The sequence below is a fragment of the Lonchura striata genome, chromosome 29 (assembly GCF_046129695.1).
Source record: "Lonchura striata isolate bLonStr1 chromosome 29, bLonStr1.mat, whole genome shotgun sequence".
Taxonomy (NCBI): domain Eukaryota; kingdom Metazoa; phylum Chordata; class Aves; order Passeriformes; family Estrildidae; genus Lonchura; species Lonchura striata.
In genome coordinates this window covers 48,362-67,619 of record NC_134631.1, presented here as the reverse complement: position 1 = coordinate 67,619, position 19,258 = coordinate 48,362, and the positions used below count along the sequence as shown (strand labels likewise).

The 19,258-nt window shown below is 55.9% G+C and overlaps 3 protein-coding genes and 1 long non-coding RNA gene across 5 annotated transcripts; 3 read left to right on the top strand and 1 right to left on the bottom strand.

Annotated features, from left to right (window-relative positions):
* The first annotated feature begins 296 nt into the window (after positions 1-296).
* Positions 297-2,946, top strand: IER3 (immediate early response 3). Its single transcript, XM_077788904.1, has 3 exons — positions 297-487; positions 1,864-2,005; positions 2,933-2,946. Exons 1-3 carry the CDS (start codon positions 299-301, stop codon positions 2,944-2,946), a joined length of 345 nt encoding a protein of 114 aa, XP_077645030.1. The 5' UTR covers positions 297-298.
* A 459-nt stretch (positions 2,947-3,405) lies between these two features.
* LOC110481855 (uncharacterized) lies at positions 3,406-14,307 on the bottom strand. Its single transcript, XM_077788903.1, is given in 10 exon segments — positions 3,406-4,659; positions 4,698-4,783; positions 4,785-6,288; positions 6,818-7,033; positions 7,568-7,642; positions 8,331-8,390; positions 9,483-9,529; positions 9,565-9,707; positions 10,877-12,648; positions 13,836-14,307. Coding segments are annotated over 10 exon segments (4,077 nt in total). The 5' UTR covers positions 13,942-14,307; the 3' UTR covers positions 3,406-4,591.
* Positions 14,308-15,100: 793 nt separating this feature from the next.
* Positions 15,101-17,075, top strand: LOC144247643 (uncharacterized). Of its 2 annotated transcripts, none has more exons than XR_013341233.1 (3): positions 15,101-15,351; positions 16,210-16,338; positions 16,620-17,075. It is a non-coding gene; the product is annotated as an uncharacterized LOC144247643 (long non-coding RNA). The 2 variants fall into 2 exon arrangements; XR_013341234.1 differs by lacking the exon at positions 16,620-17,075 and adding an exon at positions 16,473-16,556.
* LOC110481853 (uncharacterized) lies at positions 16,929-19,184 on the top strand. The gene is made up of 4 exons (XM_077788902.1): positions 16,929-17,013; positions 17,170-17,897; positions 18,009-18,254; positions 18,486-19,184. The coding sequence occupies exons 1-4, from the start codon at positions 16,929-16,931 to the stop codon at positions 19,182-19,184; spliced, it is 1,758 nt and encodes a 585-aa protein (XP_077645028.1).
* Positions 19,185-19,258: the final 74 nt, after the last annotated feature.

Here is a 19,258-nt window from a genome sequence, read left to right as displayed (position 1 = left end):
TTTCTCCTCATAAAATCCCCGATTCCTCCCAAAAAATTCCCGCCTTTTCCCCCGAAAAATTCCCGGTTTTTCCCCCGAAAAATTCCCGGTTTTCCCCGTCTTTTCCCACTTTTTTTTTTTTCCCGGGAATGACGCGACCCCCGTGACTCAAAGCGCGGGAATTCCCCCGCGGGGCGTGGCCTCCGCACAAGCCACGCCCCCTCCCCGTCTCCGCCAATCACACCGCGCCGTGGGCGTGGCCGCCGCCCGCCCTTATAACCCGGGGGCCGCGGGTTCGAGTCCCGGCGAGTCCCTCGCGATGTCCGTGGTGGTGGCGGCGGTCGCGGCCACCGCGCGGTGCCCGGGCCGGGCCTGGGGACACGCCGAGGGTGTCCCCGGAGCGGCGGCACCGTCCCCACCTCGGCACTTCACCTTCGAACCGCTGCCGCCGCCCCCCGGCCCCTCCCGGCCTCGGCGGCGCCACCGCCGCGTTCTTTATCCGCCCGCTGTGAGTATGGCTCGCATGGTTTTGGGGGGTTTCAACCGGGGTTTGGAGGTTTTGGGGTGGTTTGGGTCATCCTGTAGATATCAGGAGTCGCTTCCAGCCACGCCTAAACCCCCCTGAACTCGCCCAAAACTTCGGAACTTTGCCCCACACTTCCTCCAAATAAGCCTCAAACTTCGAAAATTTCCCCCAAACTCGCCCTAAGCTTCGAAAATTCGCCCTAAACTTTGCCCAGGCTCGCTCCGATCCCCCTGAAAATGGCCCTGAACCCCCTCAAATCTGCCCTCACCTTCTCCAAATTCGTCCTAAAACCCCCAAATTCCCCCTAACCCCCCCAAACGCACCCTAAACCCCCCCAAACTCGCCCTAAACTCCTCCAAACTCGCCCTAAACTTCCCCAAATTCGCCCTAACCCCCCCAAACTCGCCCTAAACTCCTCCAAATTCATCCTGAACTGCCCCAAACTCACCTTAAACTTCCCCAAACTCGCCCTAAACTTCCCAAAATTTGCCCTAAACTCCTCCAAATTCGCCCTAAACTTCCCCAAATTTCCCCTTAAACCCCCCCCAAACTCGTCCTAAATTCCAAATTCCTCCTGAACTGCCCCAAACTCGCCTTAAACTTCCCCAAACTCGCCCTAAAGTTGCCCAAATTCCCCCTAAGCCCCCCAAACTCGCCCTAACGCCCCTCAAATCCCCCCAAGCTCCCCCTCCCCAAGCCCCCTACACCCCCCAAATCCCGCACAGGTCCCCCCGAACCGCTCCCAAATCCCAAATTCCCGGAATTCCCCCAGGGTGGGGGAGGCTGAGTCACTTCCACTCCTCCGCTCTGACGCAGCCCAGCCTGGCGCCCTCGGGGCAGGATTTGGGCCCCTCCCCGCCCACTTCTCTGCTCCAAAAAGAGGGAAATTTATCCCCAAATGGGATTTATTTACTCCAAAATGGGAATTATTTACCCCAGGGGAGTTAATTCCCCCAAAGCCATTAGTGAAGCTAATCAGGGTCCGCCCGGGTCACCCCTTGGAAGGGTTCCCCAGCCTGACTAGGGGAATATTTAGCCCAAAAAAGGTTTTTTTTCACCCAAAAATCCCCTGATTAGGATTTATTTGCCCCAAAACAGGTTATTTTATCCCAGAGTGGGAGATATTTACCCCAAAATTGGAATTATTTACCCCAGGGGAGGGTTAACTCCCCTAACCCCTTTTTGAAGCTAAGCAGGGTCCGCCCGGGTCACCCCTTGGATGGGTTCCCCAACCCGCCCTTCCCCACCTCTAATCCCACCCCGGCGCCCTTTTCCCACCGGGAATTTTCCCCGGAATTCTCCCCTCCGGGTGATCCCCGAATTTTGGGATTAATTTTATTCCCCCCCGCCCCTCCCAGGTTCGCCGCCCCCTCCCCTCGGAAGAGCCCAGCGCCGCCAAGCGCCTCCTGCTGCTGCTCCTGGCCGTGGTGAGCGCCCAAATCTACAACGCGCCCGGCGACGCCGACGCCGCTTCGGGGGCGCCGCTGGGGGCCGGGACGGGCCCGGGGACCCCCCCGGGGACCCCCCCGGTGCCCGAGGGACCCCAAATCCCCCCCGGGAACGGCACCGGGGCGGCGCCGGGCGGCTCCTGCCCCGCCCGGCCGCCTCTGCCGCCCCCTGGTGGCGCCGCGGGGAGCTGAGGCACCCCCAGAAACCCTGTGGGGGCGGCGCCCGAAAGAGCCACGCCCCCCGGGCTAATTAACGAGGTCGGTAATTAAGGACGAAAAGATGGAAGAATGCAGCTGGACAATCCCAGGAGTGCCACGCCCCTCTGGGCTAATTAACGAGGTCGGTAATTAAGGAGCAAGAGATGGAAGAAGGCAGTTGGACAATCCCAGAAGTGCCACGCCCCCCCGGGCTAATTAACGAGGTCGGTAATTAAGGACCAAGAGATGGAAGAATGCAGTTGGACAATCCCAGGAGTGCCACACCCCCCCCGGGCTAATTAACGAGGTCGGTAATTAAGGAGCAAGAGATGGAAGAAGGCAGGAGGCTGAACAATCCCAGGAGTGCCACGCCCCCCGGGCTAATTAACGAGGTCGTTAATTAAGGACGAAAAGATGGAAGAATGCAGCTGGACAATCCCAGGAGTGCCACACCCCCCTGGACTAATTAACGAGGTCGTTAATTAAGGACGAAAAGATGGAAGAATGCAGCTGGACAATCCCAGGAGTGCCACACCCCCCTGGACTAATTAACGAGGTCCTTAATTAAGGACGAAGAGATGGAAGTCCCAGGAGTGCCACACCCCCATGGGCTAATTAACGAGGTCGTTAATTAAGGTTGAAGAGCTGTGGGTTGGATAATCCCAGTTTGGAACTGGGCGCACTGGGAAGGGGCGGAGCCATAGATTGAGATGGATTTTCCCATCCCTTAATTAATTAGCTGGTTCGTTAACCTCTAATTAATGACCAGCTCCTTAATTAGCTGCCATTAATTAAGGTGGGAACAAAGCCAATGTTTGGATTTTGAGGTTCCTCCATCCCAGTTTGGAACTGGGAGCACTGGAAAGGGGCGTGGTCAGGACGGCCTCACTAACGAGATTTTAATTAACGAGGTCACCTCTACCTCAGCTTCAGCGCCTGTGAGTGCTGACTTGATAATTAATTATTTATTATAATTATTTATTTGTTATTTATTTGTTTTTATTTATTTGTTCTTATTTATTATTTATTTATTTATTATTTATTAATCCCCTCTGGGTGATTGATTGTGACTCAATCTGGGGGGGATTTTTAATATTTTGATTGATTAAACTCATCAAGTGAATTAATTGACAGGTGTTGTGTCTTAAATGGAATTTCCTGTGCTCAGTCAGAATGGGGGGAAACAGTGGAAAAATCCAAATTCTTGGGGCATTTTATCCCAAATTTTTATGGAAAATAATGAAAAAACTCCAATTTTTGGCATTTTCAGCCCAAAGTCGGATTTTTATTGACCCGACACCGAAAATACAAAGTCACAAAAGTAACAAAAACCAAAAAAATTCAAATTTCCATTAAAAAAACAAAAAAAAAAGTTAAAAAAGATTGGGAAAAACCCCAAGAAATCGAAAAGAAAATAAAATCTTTCCTCTCAAACCCACATTTGGTGCCACTCATGACTCAAATTTGGGAATTTTTTTCCCAAATTTGCTTTTTATCCTCTAATTTTGAGTTTTTTTCCTCAGACTTCGTCATTTTTTCCCAAATTTTTAAGCATTTTCCTAAAATTTTAATTTCCCCCCAATTTTTGAGTTTATTTTCTGGAATTTTGAGTTTTCCCAAATTATTGTTGTATTTTTTTCCCAATTTTTTCCTGTTTTTCTCGATTTTTTATGTTTTTCCCATGTTTTTGTTTTTTTCCAAAGTTCTGTTGTTTTTTTCTGAATACTTCGTGGTTTTTTTTTTTTCAATTTTTGGGGTTTTTTTTCCCCCCCAAATTTAGGAATGGGAGGTTGGGAAGAGCTCCCAGAGTTGGGTTGGCCAATCCCAGCTGGGCACTGGGAGGACTGGGAATGATGGGAACTCCCCCTGCCATCATTAATTAGCCAATTAATCATCCCCTAATTAATTCGAGGTCGTTCATTTGCCGTGAAAATTCAAAGGCACCAACCCAACGTTGGGTGTTGGGTTGGCCAAGCCCCGTTGGGCGCCGGCAGCGCCGGGAACCGACTGGAGCCCTGCAGTGATGGGAATTCCCCATTCCCACATGGAATTAATCAATTAAATCGCCTCCAATTAATTAGGGATCGTTAATTGGGCACCAAATTGGAACAGGAACAAAGGGAGACCAAACCCAACGTTGGGTCTTGGGTTGGCTAAGCCCCGTTGGGCGCCGGCAGCGCCGGGAACCAAGCGGAGCCGTGCAGTGATGGGAATTCCCCATTCCCACATGGAATTAATCAATTAAATCACCTCCAATTAATTAGGGATCGTTAATTGGGCACCAAATTGGAACGGGAACAAACAGAAAAACCCAACGTTGTGTCTCGGGTTGGCCAAGCCCCGTTGGGCACCGGCAGCGCCGGGAACCGAGCGGAACCGCGCCGACGCCCCGCCTCGCCCTTAATTACCCAACGGGCCCCGGCCCTCATTAACCACGGCGCTAATTACCCACCGGGAAGCCCGGGAACGCCCGGCCCGGCAGCGCCAGCGCCCAGGGCAGCTCCAGCGCCGCCGGCACGGCCGAGGAGCCCGGGAAGGCCGGGAAGGGCAGAGCGGGCGCGGCCGGCAGCGCGGAGGAGGAGGAGGAGGAGGAGGAGGAGGAGGAGGAGGAGGCGGCGGCGGCGGCGGCCTTGCCGTGGGTGCGCCGGTGCCGGTTGAGGTGCGAGCTGCGGCTGAAGCTCTTGCCGCACTCGCGGCACGCGTAGGGCTTCTCGCCGGTGTGGACGCGGCGGTGGATGGTGAGCTCGGAGCGCTGGATGAAGCTCTTGCCGCACTCGGCGCACTGGAAGGGTTTCTCGCCCAGGTGCGTGCGCTGGTGCGTCAGGAGGTTGGAGGAGACGCTGAAGCGCTTGCCGCACTCGCGGCACGCGTACGGCTTCTCGCCCGTGTGCATGCGGCGGTGGATGGTGAGGTCGGATTTCTGGATGAAGCCCTTGGCGCAATCCTGGCACTTGTAGGGCTTCTCGCCGGTGTGGATGCGCCGGTGCTTCACCAGCGCCGAGCGCTGCCCGAAGCTCTTGCCGCACTCCGGGCACGCGTGCGGCTTCTCGGCCGCCGCCTCCTCCGGCCGCCGCCCGCAATCCTGGCACAGCCCGCGGCTCTTCCCGCCATCCTGGCATTTCGGCGACGCCGAGCCTCCGGCGCCGTGAGAGCGCTGGTGCTTGAGCAGCGCCGCGCCCTGCCCGAAGCAGCGCCCGCACTGCCCGCACTGGAAGAGCCGCCCGTGCCGGTGCGCCGCCAGGAACCCGGCCAGGTGCTCGGGGCAGCGGTAGGACGCGCGCTCGGCCGCGTGGATCTTGCGGTGCCGCTCCAGGTGGGAGCTGACGCTGAAGCTCTTGCCGCACTCGCCGCAGGCGTACGGCCGCTCGCCGGTGTGGACGCGCCGGTGCCGCTCCAGGTCGGAGCGCTGGATGAAGCCCTTGCCGCAGTCGCCGCAGCGGTGCGGCCGCTCGCCGGTGTGGATGCGCCGGTGCTGCGTCAGGTTGGAGCCGCGGCTGAAGCTCTTGCCGCAGTCGCCGCAGCGGTGCGGCCGCTCGCCCGCGTGCGTCTTGCGGTGCTTCGCCAACGCCGAGCGCTGCCCGAAGCTCTTCCCGCAGTCCGGGCAGCGGTGCGGCGCCGATTCCGCCGGCGCCGTCTTGGCGCGGGGCCGCTCGGGCGGGCCCGGCCCGCCGGCGTGCGTGCGGCGGTGCCGGTCCAGGTGGGAGCTGACGCTGAAGCGCTTGCCGCACTCGCCGCAGGCGTACGGCCGCTCGCCGGTGTGGACGCGCCGGTGCCGCTCCAGGTCGGAGCGCTGGATGAAGCCTTTGCCGCAGTCGCCGCAGCGGTGCGGCCGCTCGCCGGTGTGGATGCGCCGGTGCTGCGCCAGGTTGGAGCCGCGGCTGAAGCCCTTGCCGCAGTCGCCGCAGCGGTGCGGCTTCTCCGGCGCCGCGCCGCCGCGCTCCGGCGGGCGTCGGCGGCGCCGGCCGCAGTCGGAGCAGCGCCGGGGCTGGGCCGCGCTCTTGCCGCACTCGGAGCCGCCGCCGGTGCCTGTTCGGCTCTTCCCGGCACACGGAGCGTCGGGATCGGTCGGTGCCGGAGGCGGCGGCGGCTCCCGGGCGGCCGCAGCGGTGGGATCGTCCTCGGAGCCGCTACCGGCGCCTGTACGGGGGCGGGAGAACCGGAATTACGCCCAAACCCTTTCAGGATTCCATGGGTGGGGTCGGCGTTGGGCCATGGACCCCGGCCACGGATCCGCCGACCCAAAAATTCCGAAAAAAAATCCAAAATTTTCCATGGAATCCCACGGGTTGGGTTGGCCTTGGCCCGGTTGACAGACAAACCTTCTTCTCCACCCAAAACCTCCCAAAATTCCCAAAAAACCTACAAGATCTTCCAAAAATTCCATTTTGGACACCCCCAACCCCGTTTCTTTGGGAATTTTTAGGGAAAAACCTCAAAACTCACCCCCATCTTTGCCCATTCCGAAAAAACCCACAAGATCTTCCAAAAATTCCATTTTGCGCAACCTCAACCCTGTTTCTTTGGGAATTTTTTGGGAAAAACCTCAAAACTCACCCCCATCTTTGCCCATTCCCAAAAAACCCCACAAGATCTTCCAAAAATTCCATTTTGGACACACCCAACCCCGTTTTTTCGGGAATTTTTAGGGAAAAGCCCCCAACCTCACCCCCATCTCTGGCCGGTCTGCGGCGGTTCCGGCGTTTTCCGGCCTGGCCCTGCTCCCGCACCAATTCCCGCAGGATTTTCTCCACGCGGCTCCTCCCGGCCGTCTGCAGGATCCGTCCCAGCTGCCGGCGCAGCTCCGGCTCCGCCGCCGCCCCGTCGCCCGCGAGCTCCGGCGGCGCCGGGCAGGGCTGGGGCACGTCCCCCTCCGCTTCGGCCGCTGGAGAGGGGAAAAAACGGGAAAAAACGCCGGGATTTGGGGAATTCCCCGAAATCTGAGAGGATCTGGGCAGGGTTTACAGGGGGATTCCGGAAAATCCCCAAAGATTTTGGAGGAATTACTGAAATCCCCAAAGATTTTGGAGGAATTCCTGAAGATCCCTAAGATTTTGGAGGAATTCCTGAAAATCCCCAAAAATTTTGGAGGAATTCCTGAAGATCCCAAAGATTTTGGAGGAATTCCTGAAACTCCCAAAGATTTTGGAGGAATTCCTCAAATTCCCAAAGATTTTGGAGGAATTCCTGAAGATCCCAAAAGTTTTGGAGGAATTCCTGAAATGCCCAAAGATTTTGGAGGAATTCCTGAAAATTCCCGGAGATTTTGTCCAATTTTAAGGACAATCCCTGAAAATTCCAAAGATTTTGTGGGGAGGGGGATGCCTGAAAATTACAAGTATTTTGGTGGGATTTTAAGGGAAATTCCCGAAAATCCCGGAAGTTTTCAAGGGAAATTCCCGAAAATCCCTGGACTCACCGGCGCCCAGGCCGCGTCTCCGGTGCGATTCGGCGAAGGCGGTGATCCGCGGCCAGCTGATGGCGATCTCCTCGGCTGCCGGGGCAAAAAACGGGAATTCGGGGAATTCAGGGAATTTCCAGAGGTCATTTTCCCAGCCCGGCTCCGTTTCGGGGCGAAATCCGCAAATTTCGGGCAAATTTTGGTGATTTTTAAGAGAAAAAAACGTTCCAGGGAAACTGAGGCAGCCAAATCCCAGCTGGAATTTTGGGGGCTCAAAGATTCCGAATTTTTTTGGGGTATTGCCACTGGGAATTCCCCAAAAAAAAATCCAAAATGTTGTCAAATTTATGCCTTGGGCAATGCTCAACATTTTTCCCAAAATTCCCTCAAATTCTCCCCTTGGGGCTCCCAAAAAATTCCCAAATTTGTGCCTTAAGGAATTCACAAAATTCCTACCCCAAAACCTATTAAAAATATTTTCAAATATGAAAACTATTTAAAATATTAATAATAAAATTAAAATATAAAACTATCAAAATGAAAATGATTAACATTAAAATGAGCATTAAAAATATTAATAATAAAGATTAAAATATTAAATTTCAAAATATTAAAATAAATATTTAAAAAGTTAAAATATTTCCCAAAAAAAATCCCAAAATTTCTCCCCCAAAAAAATCTCAAAATTCCCCCCAAAAAATCCCAAAATTTCCTCCCCGAAATTCTCCACTAAGAATTCCCCAAAAATTCCCAAAATTCCTGGATTTCGGGGTGCTCTTACCCAAGGAAATGACGTTCTCGTAGTTCTCCTGCATCTCCCCCAGAGTCCCAAATCCAAATTCTGAAAAATCCCAAAAATCCCCTTCAGGATCCCAAAATCCCAAATTCTGTGGCTTTTTCGGGGGCTGCTTCCCCATTTCTGGGGGGAATTTTGGGGTTATTTAGGGGAAATCTGGGAGAATTTTAGGATTATTTGGGGGAAATTTGGGGTGGATTTGGGAGAATTTTGGGGGTTATTTTGAGATCACTTTGGGGGCATTTTAGGGGAAATTTTGGGGTACTTTTCTGAAAATTTTGGGGTAATTTTGGGATTATTTGGGGGCATTTTAGGGAGGTTGTGTGGGGAATTTGGGGGTAATTTTAGGATGATTTGAGGAGGGATTTTGGGATCATTTCAGGACAATCTGGGGTGGGTTTTGGGGTGATTTTGGGACAATTTGGGCTGGATTTGGGGGGAATTTGGGATTTGCCGGTCCCTGCTGGGAGAGGGGGATCAGCGCGGGGTCCCCCCGGTTGGGGGATCCCGATCCCGAATCCGAATCCGATCCCAGAATCCCGACCCGGTTCGAATCCCGATGCCGAATCCGATCCCAATTCCGATCCCGTTCCCGGTCCCGGTCCCGTTCCCAGTCCCAGTCCCAGTCCCAGTCCCAGTCCCGGTCCCGTTCCCAGTCCCAGTCCCGTTCCCAGTCCCAGTCCCGTTCCCAGTCCCGTTCCCAGTCCCAGTCCCGGTCCCAGTCCCGTTCCCAGTCCCGTTCCCGTTCCCAGTCCCGTTCCCAGTCCCGTTCCCAGTCCCGGTCCCAGTCCCGTTCCCAGTCCCGTTCCCGTTCCCAGTCCCGTTCCCAGTCCCGGTCCCGGTCCCGGTCCAGGTCCCTCTCCCAACCCGGTTCCAATTCCGATCCTGGTCCCGTTCCCTTCCCAGTTCGAATCCCGCTCCGGTCCCGCTCCAATCTCGCTCCTGGTCCCGACCCGGTTCGAATCCTGATCCCGCCTGGTCCCGCTCCCGCTCCCGCTCCCGGTCCGGTTCTAATCCCGCTCCGGACCCGTTCCCAGTCCCGTTCCCAGTCCCGGTCCCGCTCCCAACCCGGTTCGAATCCCGCTCCCGGTCCCAGTCCCGGTCCGGTTCTAATCCCGCTCCGATCCCGGTCCCGACCCGGTTCGAATCCTGATCCCGCCTGGTCCCTGTCCCGGTCCCGCTCCCGCTCCCGGTCCCGACCCGGTTCTAATCCCGCTCCGATCCCGGTCCCGACCCGGTTCTAATCCCGCTCCGATCCCGGTCCCGCTCCCGCTGGAGGCGGCTCCCGGCGTGACCCGGATACAGAGGAGCCGCCGCCTCCTCCTCCTCCTCCTCCTCCTCCTCTTCCTCCTCCTCCTCCTCTTCCTCCCTCCCCCCTTCCCTCCTCCTCCTCCTCCTCCTCCTCCTCCTTCCCTCTCCCCCTCCCGCTCTTCCTCCTCCTCCCTCTCCCTCTTCTTCCTCCCTTATTTCTCCTCCTCCCCCTCTCCCCTTTTCTTCCTCCTCCTCCTCCTCCTCCTCCTCCTCCTCCTCCTCCTCCTCCTCCTCCTCCTCTTCCTCCTCCTCCTCCTCCTCCCCTTCTTCCGTCTCCCCCTCCTCCAAAAACTTCCCAGGGGATCGCCCCAGAAATTCCCAGAATGTCCCCGAGAATTCCCAAAGATTTGCCCCCAAAATTTCCCCAAAGCGTTCCCAAGGATTTGCCCCAGAAATTCCCAGGATGCTTCGAGAATTCCCCAAGATTTCCCCCACCACCCCCCCAAAAAAAAAAAAAAAAAATTCCCAAGATATCAAAAAAATATTGCCAAAGAATTCCCACAGATATGCCCCAAAAATTCCCGAAGCATTCCCAGAGATTTGCACCCAAAAATTCCCAAAATAAACCCAAGGAATTCCCAAAGATTTGCGCCAAAAATTCCCAAAATGCCCCCCAAATTTGCCCCAAGATTTCCTGATTTTCCCAGGGATTTTTTCCAGTTTTTCCCCCGATTTCATCTCCAAGGAAAAATTCTGGAATTCCTCGCTAAATCTAATTTTTATTCACATTACAAACGAAGAAGAGAATTCCAAAAAATCCCAAAAAAAACAGTGGGAAAAGCCCCGGAATTCCCGCTTGGCCCCCACCCCGATCCAAGAGGATTTTTGGGATCAAATCCAACTTTTTCCCCCAATTTTCCATTCCGATTTCGGCATTTCCTTCTCGATTTTTCGGGCTCTTTCTGCTGAATAAATACAATAAATTACGGAACCGCCCGGAATTCCGGATTTTCCACAAAACCTCCAGATCGCGGCTTTCCCCTCCCCCAAAAAAATCCCAAAACCACCCAAAATTCCGGGATTTTCTCCAACTCCATCCCACGGATTTCTTTTTTCCTGGGAAAACTCACACAGGGCGGGATTTTTTTCGGAAAAAACGGAAATTCCATCTTTTTTTTTTTCTGTATCTACCCTACTTTCCTACTCTACCCTACCCAAAACTACGGCCGGCGACGCCGGGAACGCTTCACGCGGAAAAAAATTCCCGAATTTTCTTTTCACCCTTCCGGCATTTCCTCCTCTCCGTGACTCCGGAGCCGCCCCCGGAGCCGGGATCCCGTCCCGAAATTCCGGTCGGGATCGTGGAGCCGTCGGTGCTTGGCCAACGTTGATGGGTCTCCGAAGGTTCTTCCACATTCGGGGCAGGATTTTTGGGATCCCACCAAGGATTCCCCACTTTTCTGGGATTCCACCAAAGATTCCTCACTTTTCTGGGATCCCACCAAGGACTCCTCACTTTTTTGGGATTCCACCAAGGACTCCCCACATTTTTGGGATCCCACCAAGGATTCCTCACTTTTTTGGGATCCCACCAAGGAGTTCCCCCTTTTTCGGGATCCCACCAAGGAATTCCCCCTTTTTTGGGATCCCACCAAGGAATTCCCCCTTTTTTGGGATTTCACCAAGGATTCCTCACTTTTCTGGGATCCCAACAAGGATTCCTCACTTTTTTGGGATGCCACCAAGGATTCCTCACTTTTTTGGGATGCCACCAAGGACTCCCCACTTTTTTGGGATTCCACCAAGGACTCTTCACTTTTCTGGGATCCCACTAAGGATTCCTCACTTTTCTGGGATCCCACCAAGGAGTTCCCCCTTTTTCGGGATTCCACCAAGGACTCCCCACTTTTTTGGGATCCCACCAAGGAGTTTCCCCTTTTTTGGGATCCCACCAAGGACTCCCCACTCTTTTGGGATCCCACCACGGAATTCCCCCTTTTCTGGGACTCCTCGTGGACCCGCTGGTGCTTCTGGAAGTGCAGCGTGGAGTTGAAGCTCCGTCCGCACTCGCCGCAGACGTGGGGCCGGCCGCCGGCGTGCGTCCGCTGGTGCCGGTAGAGGTGGGACGTCCTGCCGAAGCTCTTGCCGCACTCGGGGCACTCGTAGGGCTTCTCGCCGGTGTGGATGCGCTGGTGCCGCTCCCAGTGGGAGCTCCAGGAGAAGCTCTTGCCGCAGTCCCCGCAGCGGTACGGCTTCTCGGCGCCGCCGTGGACGCGGCGCCGGTGCCGCGCGCACTGCGAGCGGGCGCCGAAGGCCCGGCCGCACTCCTGGCAGCGGACGGGGCCCTCGCCCAGGTGGGCGCGTTGGTGCTTCACCAAGGCGGGCGCGTCGGCGAAGCTCTTGCGGCACAGCGAGCACTTGTAGGGCCGCAGGCCGCTGTGCGTGCGCTGGTGCCGCTCGAAGTGCAGGATGCTGCCGAAGGCGCGCCCGCAGTAGGTGCAGATGTAGGAGCGGCCGCCGGCGTGGCCGCGCTGGTGCCGGTAGAGGTGCGAGCTCCTGGAGAAGCTCTTGCCGCACTCGGGGCACTCGTAGGGCTTCTCGCCGGTGTGGACGCGCCGGTGCCGAAGCCAGTGGGAGCTCCAGGAGAAGCTCTTGCCGCAGTCACCGCAGCGGAAGGGCAGATCGCCGCCGTGCAGCCGCCGGTGCGCGGCCAGCTCTCGGTCGCGCCGGAAACTCTTCCCGCACTCCCGGCACGTGTAGGGCGAGCCGCGAAGCTTCTCCGGCGCCGCCGGCTGGGCGCCGCCGTGGCCGCGCTGGTGCCGGTAGAGGTTGGAGGAGACGTTGAAGCTCTTGCCGCAGCGGGCGCAGCGGAAGGGCCGCTCTCCGGTGTGCGTGCGGCGGTGCTTGGACAGGTGCGAGCCGCAGCCGAAGCTCTTGCCGCACTCGGCGCACTCGTGGCTCTTCCGCAGCGCCGCGACGCCGCCGAGGCCGGAGCAGCTCTGGGACTTGGGGCTCCTGCCGGCCGCCGGCGCCGGGCCCGACTCCGGCCGCCCTGGGGATCGGGGAAAAGGCGGAGTTCGGGGGGGTTCCCCTTCTTGCGGGATTTCTAATGGGCTTTTCCCATTTTTTGTGCAATTTTCCTGACTTTTTACTGGGTTTTTCCCTTTCTTGGTGGGATTTCTAATGGGGTTTTCCCATTTTTTGCAGAATTTTCCTGATTTTTTACAGGTTTTTCCCTTTCTTGGTGGGATTTCTAATGGGGTTTTCCCATTTTTTGCAGAATTTTCCCGATTTTTTACAGGTTTTTCCCTTTCTTTGTGGGATTTTTAATGGGGTCTTCCCATTTTGTGCGGAATTTTCCCAACTTTTTACAGGGTTTTCCCATTTTGTGTGGAATTTTCCCCATTTTTTACTGGGTTTTCCCATTTTTTGTGGAATTTTCCCCATTTTTTACTGGGTTTTCCCATTTTTTGCGGGATTTTCCCCATTTCTTACAGGTTTTTCCATTTTGTGTGGAATTTTCCCCATTTCTTACAGGGTTTTCCCATTTTTGCAGGATTTTCCCCATTTTTTACTGGGTTTTCCCATTTTTGCAGGATTTTCCCCATTTTTTACTGGGTTTTCCCATTTTGGGTGGAATTTTCCCATTTTTTACTGGGTTTTCCCATTTTGGGTGGAATTTTCCCCATTTTTTACTGGGTTTTCCCATTTTTTGTGGAATTCTCCCCATCTTTAACAGCATTCTCCCATTTCCCCCCCACCGCCACTTTTTGTGGGACTTTCCCCCATTTTTTATGGATTTTCCCCCCGTTTTTTGTGGGATTTCCCCCCATTTTTTATGGGATTTCTCCCATTTCCCATGGGATTTTATTCCACATTTATAATGGATTTTCCCCCCATTTTTAGTGAGATTTGCCCCCGTTTTTAATGGGATTTCCCCCATTTTTTGTGGGATTTCTCCCATTTCCCATGGGATTTTTTCCCCCCATTTTCACGGGATTTCCATGGGGATAGAAATGATCAATCCCATTAATTTTAATCCCAATTTCCCCCCTCAATTCCCTGATGAAATCCCATGGGAATGGGATTTTTTGGGATAGGAAATGGGGGGGGGAGGGAGGGGGGAAATCCCATTAATGGGAAAATAATGGAATTCCCGCGGGATTTGGGACTGAGGACACGGATTTATGGGATTTATGGGATTTATGGGATTTTCCCAAGGATCCTTCCTGAACTTACCCTGGATCCCGCTGGGGTCGCAGGGATCTTCCTCCCCCTCATCCCCAAAAATCACCTCCGGCTCCGGCTCCTCCTCCTCCTCCTCTTCCTCCCCCCATGGATCCATCGCCCGCCCCGGGATCCTGGAAAATCCCAAAAACAAACAAACGGACCAAAAAAAATCATTTCCAGATCTACAAATTCCCTCAAATTTCAGTCCCCCCAAAAAACCCCCAAATTTCCATTTCTTCCAGGATTTGAAGGCCCCAAATCCTCATTTTTTTCCACAAATTAAAGACCCGAAATCCTCAAATTTCCAGGAATTAGAGACCCCAAATTTTCTCCCAATAATTAAAGACCCCAAAATTCCCAATTTTTTTCCAGGAATTAAAGACCCCCAAACCCCCAAAATTCCCAGAAATTCCACGACCCCAAACCCCCAATTTTTCCAGGAAATTAAAGACCCCAAATTCCCGTTTTCCTCAGAAATTCCACCATCCCCAAATCCCCATTTTCCCCCAGGAATCAACGACCCCAAACTCCTAAATTTCCCAGGAACTAAAGACCCCAACCCCCCCAAATTCCCAGAAATTCTGCGACCCCAAATCCCCAAATTTTCTCCCAAAAAATTAAAGACCCCAAAATCCCCAAATTTTCTCCCAATAATTAAAGACCCCAAAATCCCCAATTTTTTTCCAGCAATTAAAGACCCCAAATTTCCCGGGAATCCCACAACCCCAAACTCCCAAATTTCCCGGGAATCCCACAACCCCAAATCCCCAAATTTCCCGGGAATCCCACAACCCCAAATCCCCAGATTTCCCGGGAATCCCACAACCCCAAATCTCCAAATTTCCCGGGAATCCCGGCCTCAAATCCCCAAATTTCCCGGGAATCCCACAACCCCAAATCCCCAAATTTCTCGGGAATCCCACAACCCCAAATCCCCAAATTTCCCGGGAATCCCGGCCCCAACCCCCCCCCAAATCCCCTCAATTCCCCTCCCCCACCCCGCCCCTCCCCCACCCCACCGGGACAAAGCCGCGGCCTCTCCCCCTCCCCTCCCCCACCCCGATCCCAAAAAAAATTCCCCCAAAAACCCGAAAAAATCCCCCCCACCCCCAAAGCGCTCCCGCTTTCATTCCCCGCTTTTTTCCCCCATTTTCCCCCATTTTTCCCCATTTTTTCCCTTTTCTCCCTCTGGCGGCCGCCCCCCACCTTTGCTTTTTCCTGCCCCCCCTTTTTTTTTTCCCGATATCCCGGATTTTTGCCCTTTTTTTTTTTTTTTTCCTTTCCCTTTTTTTTCTTTTTTTGCTCCAACCCCTTCCTGTGTGTTCTGGGATCTGGGAGCCGACGTGCAACACCCGCCCCTCCCCCTCGCCTTTTTTATTTTAATTATTTTTTTATTTTAATTATTTTTTTATTTTTTTCCCCCATTTTTTTCCCCAACTCCCCCCACCCCAAAATTCCAAACCTTTATTTTATTCCATCCCCGCCCCACCAACTTCGCTCTTCCAGCTTTTCCTGCGGCATCCAGGTAATTTTTTTTTTTTTTTTAAATCCCCAAAATCCGCGATATTTTAACTCGGGGGGAAAAAAAAATAAAAATTAAATAAGAATATCCTCACCCGACCGCGCCCCGCGATGGGAATAATTTCAAAAAAAAAAAAAAAATTTAAAAAACGGGGATTTCATCCCCAGAAATCCCCCCTTGGATTTTAACCCTTGCAATTCCCGGGTTTTTTCACCGCCTCCCCCACTCCGGATCCGCTTTTCCTGCTCCAAAATTCCCGGTTTTTTGTGGTTTTTCTCTCTCCTCGCATCCCGGCCGAGACCCTCCTCCATTTTTCTGATTTTTCCCCCCGTTTTTAACCCGTATTTTCCCTTTTTTCCCCCCCGCGATTTTCAGGGTTTTTTTCCCGTTATTTTCCCCTTTTTCCTTGTTTTTATTCCCCCTCTTTTTCCCGTTTTTTTTTCCCCTTTTTTTCCCCCTTCTTTCCCCGTTTTTTCCCCCATTTCCATCCCGTTTCCCCCCACTTTCTAATTTTTAAATCTCCTTAAATTCCAGCGCCCCCCCATAAAAAAAACCAACAAAAATTCCTTTTTTTAACCCCTTCATTCCCTGCATTTTTTTTTCCCATGGAAACCCCAAATCCTTCTTTAAACCCTTCCCAAAATTTGAAAAATCTGGATTAGGGTGGGAATTAATCTGGGGATTTGGGGGGGGGGGGGGGCTTCCCTAAAATTCCTCAGTTCTCCCAGCCCCAACTCCCCAAAATTCCCTAAGAATTCCCTAAAAATTCCTTTTAAAATTCCCTAAAAAAATTTCCCCCCAAAAAAAATTTCCCAGACGTGTGAAAACCCCAAATTTAAAGATTTTTTTTTTCCCCCCAAGTTCCCAACATCGGAGCTGGAGCTGTCGGAATTCCAGGGATTTGGGATTTTTTTTCCCCAAAAAAATCTGGGATAAACTCAGAATTCCGTGTGGAGATGCAGGAGAGCTACGAGAGTGTCATTTCCTTGGGTAAGACCCCAAATTTCCTTGGATTCTCCTTCATTTGGGACGGATTTCCTTCATTTTTAATCCAAAAATTGAAATCATTTGGTTTTAATTTAAAACCTCAGAATTAAAGCCCCAATTCTGGCGGGATTTTCCAGGATTTTGATGTCCGAGTCATGCCCAGCCGTTCCCCCAGAAATTTTTGGCAAAATTTGCCTGAAATTTGTGGATTTCGCCCCGAAACGGAGCCGGGCTGGGAAAATGACCTCTGGAAATTCCCCAATTCCCGTTTTTTGCCCCGGCAGCCGAGGAGATCGCCATCAGCTGGCCGCGGATCACCGCCTTCGCCGAATCGCACCGGAGACGCGGCCTGGGCGCCGGTGAGTCAACGGCGGCCAACGGGCCGGGCCAAGGGCGGTGGGTCTTCCATTGGCCAACGCGACCCAAGGTGGGCTCGGGCTCTTCCGTTGGCCAACGTGACCCAAGGTGGGCTCGGGCTCTTCCAGTGGGCCAACGCGACCCGAGGTGGGCTCGGGCTCTTCCAGTTGGCCAACGCAACCCATAGGTGGGCTCGGGCTCTTCCAGTTGGCCAACGCAAACAAGAGAGGCTTTAGATGTTCCAGTTGGCCAACGCGACCCAAGGTGGGCTCGGGCTCTTCCAGTTGGCCAACGTGACCAAAGGAGGCTTTGGATGTTCCAGTTGGCCTCCCAAGATCCGCAAAACCTCCCAAAATCCCCCCAAAATCCCCAAACCCCCCAAAATCCCCAAACCCCTCCAAGACCCCAAATCCCCCCAAAATCCCCAAACCCCTCCAAGACCCCAAACCCCCCAGATTTCCCCTTCTCCCCCTCCAGACGCCGCCCCGGCCTCGCTGAGCGGCAACGAGGAGGAAGAGCCGCCGCCGGAGCCTTTGGACAAAGCCGAAATCCCGGGATCGCCGCCGGCACCGAGCCCCGCATCCCCGGCGAGCCCTGCCCGCTCCAAACCCGGCTCCGCCGAGGCGCCGAGCCCGGAGCCCCGCTCCCGAAAAGCGCCGGGAAAACGCCAAGGGAAATCCGGCGGCGGCCGCGGCTTCGAGAAATTCCCCCCGCGGAACCTCCGGTGCCACGACTGCGGCAAATCGTTGGCGCTGCCGAAACGCCGGCGGGCGGCGGAGCGGCCCCGCGGGTGCCCGGCGTGCGGGAAGAGTGTCCGGCTGGGCTCCGGCTTGGTCGCCCACCAACGGCGGCACTCGGGGGAGAATCCCTCCAAGTGCCCGGACTGCGGGAAATCCTTCGGCGCCGGCTCGGCCTTCGCCCGGCAGCGGCGCGTCCACGCCGGCGCCGCGCCGTGCCGCTGCGGCGTCTGCGGGAAGAGCTTCCCGGCCGGCTCGGCGTTGCTGAAGCACCAGAAGCTTCACCTGGAGGAGAAGCCCTACAAGTGCGGCGACTGCGGCAAAGGCTTCAACTGGAACTCGCACCTGGAGCGGCACCGCCGCATCCACACCGGCGAGAAGCCCTACGAGTGCCCCGAGTGCGGCAAGAGCTTCTCCTGGAGCTCGCACCTGGAGCGGCACCGCCGAACGCACTCCGCGGCCCGGCCCGCCGGCCGCTGCGCCGGCTGCGGGGCGGCGGCGCCGGGGCCGCCGGAGCGCGGGGCGCCTAAAACGCCCAAAAACCCCAAAGCGCCCAAAAGCCGGCGGGAGCCGGCGGAGGAACCGCACCACGAGTGCGCGGAAAGCGGGAAGGGGCTCGGCCTGGCGGCGGCGTTGGCGCAGCACCGGCGCGGCCACGCTCCCGGCAAACCCTACGAGTGCCGGGAATGCGGGAAAAGCTTCTCCTGGAGTTCCCACCTGGATCGGCACCGGCGCATCCACATGGGGGAGAAACCGTTCCGCTGCGGCAGCTGCGGCAAGAGCTTCTCCCAGAGCTCCCACCTGGAGCGGCACCAGAAAATCCACCGGGAGCCGTGCCGGGAATGCGGCGAGGCCGGCGGGACGGAGGGTGGGAAGAGGCTCCAGAAACGCCGCCGCGCTTCGGGGGAGCCGCGCGGCGACTGCGGCGCGGGGGCGGCGCGGGAGGAGAAATGCGGCGAGTGCGGGAGAAACCCGGGGCCGGGGCCGGGTGTGGGGCCGGGTGTGGGGCCGGGTGTGGCGTCGAACGCCGGGAATTTGAAGGATCAAGGCACGCAGACCGGCGAGAAGCCGCACGCGTGCCCGGAGTGCGGGAAGAGCTTCGCGCAAAGCTCGGCGCTGGCCAAGCACCGGCGGCTGCACACGGGCGAGAAGCCGCACGCGTGCCCCGAGTGCGGGAAGAGCTTCGGCGTGCGCTCCAACCTGGTCAAGCACCGCCGCACGCACCTGGGCGAGAAGCCCTACAAGTGCCCCGAGTGCGCCAAGGGCTTCATCCAGAAATCCGACCTGACCAAGCACCGCCGCATGCACACGGGCGAGAAGCCGTACGCGTGCCGCGAGTGCGGCAAGCGCTTCAGCGTCTCCTCCAACCTCATCAAGCACCGCCGCATCCACCTGGGCGAGAAACCCTTCCAGTGCGCCGAGTGCGGCAAGAGCTTCATCCAGCGCTCCGAGCTCACCATCCACCGCCGCGTCCACACCGGCGAGAAGCCCTACGCGTGCCGCGAGTGCGGCAAGAGCTTCAGCCGCAGCTCGCACCTCAACCGGCACCGGCGCACCCACGGCAAGGCCGCCGCCGCCGCCGCCTCCTCCTCCTCCTCCTCCTCCTCCTCCTCCTCCTCCTCCGCGCTGCCGGCCGCGCCCGCTCTGCCCTTCCCGGCCTTCCCGGGCTCCTCGGCCGTGCCGGCGGCGCTGGAGCTGCCCTGGGCGCTGGCGCTGCCGGGCCGGGCGTTCCCGGGCTTCCCGGTGGGTAATTAGCGCCGTGGTTAATGAGGGCCGGGCCCGTTGGGTAATTAAGGGCGAGGCGGGGCGTCGGCGCGGTTCCGCTCGGT

Excerpts from the sequence above, each read along its gene's own strand:
- IER3 (XM_077788904.1), top strand. The coding sequence starts at position 299 with ATGTCCGTGGTGGTGGCGGCGGTCGCGGCCACCGCGCGGTGCCCGGGC. Across the intron at positions 488-1,863 it reads GCGTTCTTTATCCGCCCGCT|GTTCGCCGCCCCCTCCCCTC; the intron begins GTGAGTATGGCT and ends CGCCCCTCCCAG.
- LOC110481853 (XM_077788902.1), top strand. The coding sequence starts at position 16,929 with ATGTTCCAGTTGGCCAACGCGACCCAAGGTGGGCTCGGGCTCTTCCAG. Across the intron at positions 17,014-17,169 it reads AGGAGGCTTTGGATGTTCCA|ACGCCGCCCCGGCCTCGCTG; the intron begins GTTGGCCTCCCA and ends CTCCCCCTCCAG. Across the intron at positions 18,255-18,485 it reads AGCGGCACCAGAAAATCCAC|ACCGGCGAGAAGCCGCACGC; the intron begins CGGGAGCCGTGC and ends CAAGGCACGCAG.